At 44.8% G+C, this 1,043-nt stretch overlaps 1 protein-coding gene across 1 annotated transcript; it reads right to left on the bottom strand.

The window, feature by feature from the left end:
* Window positions 1–144: 144 nt before the first annotated feature.
* Pmar_PMAR012731 (hypothetical protein) lies at window positions 145–459 on the bottom strand (the record flags this gene model as incomplete). Its single annotated transcript, XM_002785195.1, has 1 exon — window positions 145–459. A coding segment is annotated over one exon (315 nt), but the record flags the coding sequence as incomplete, so codon positions are not given.
* Between the last annotated feature and the right edge of the window lie 584 nt (window positions 460–1,043).

The following is a 1,043-nucleotide window of genomic DNA, read 5'->3' as shown; positions in this document are numbered from 1 at the left end:
AGGCATAGCAATAGAGAAGGGAACTAGAGTGAGTTGCCCTTCAGGACCTGGCACCATTCTCCAATTGAAATTGGTAGCGCCTTCGGGTAGTTGAGCAGCTTGTCCTGTTAAAGGTATAGACTGCTGTAGTAGACCACCCTGTACCATGGCAATCTGAGTAGACGATTCAGAATTGCCTTGACCATTAGCAACCATAGTTAATGTGTCGGTAGAAACAGCTTTCTTAACATTACCATCATCAGTAGCCGTGTCGAGAACTTCAGGTTCTAGATCACTACCGACAGTTAGATCATCATCAGATAAGACCTCATTGTTGATGTTGTCTTCACTCTCGATGGAGCGTTTAGATAAGGTCAAGCTTCCAGATCGAGGACGACCAATCTTAGACTTAGACTTGTCGTTAGCTTTGCTCTTAGAAACAGCTCTAGAGGCAGGCGTACGGACAACATTACCAGTCATATAGACAGTACCAAGATCTATGGTAGTGTCTAAACCATTACTAACAGAAGGAATGCTAGTAGTATAACCAATATCACAACGTTCAGAACTAGAGCCGAACGTAGGAGTTCGACTTGATTGCCTTGAAGGTGGTACAGATAGAGCTTCCATTGGGGAAGCAATTGACCCGCTCACACTTTTAACAGAACGTTGACACTCGTGGGACGAGCTATCAATAGATGGATATCTCATAGCCTTGCACTCAGCGTCTAGAGGTTGACCTTCTTGATGTGGACGTACTTCTATAGACTGATCAACATGTTCAGTCGAAATTACAGCATCCATAGACGAGGATACTAACCATGGTGACATAACTGACGTCATTGGGGAGAAGTAGACCGACCCATAAGAACGTAGAGATTCATTAGAGTCAAATACGGCACAATGGTGCTGTATGTTATCCGCTCTAGATGGTAGAGAACGAACACGCCTTTCAGAGGAAGCCATAACAGATGGCTTCTTGATATCAGCGTTGCCAAGATCGGGCATAGACGTTGATCTAGTGCACATAGGGGCTCGGAAAGATATCCCGGTAGAATGTACGG

The sequence above is a fragment of the Perkinsus marinus genome (genome assembly GCF_000006405.1).
Source record: "Perkinsus marinus ATCC 50983 genomic scaffold scf_1104296933300, whole genome shotgun sequence".
Lineage (NCBI taxonomy): Eukaryota > Perkinsozoa > Perkinsida > Perkinsidae > Perkinsus > Perkinsus marinus.
This window is presented reverse-complemented; position numbering and strand designations above follow the sequence as displayed.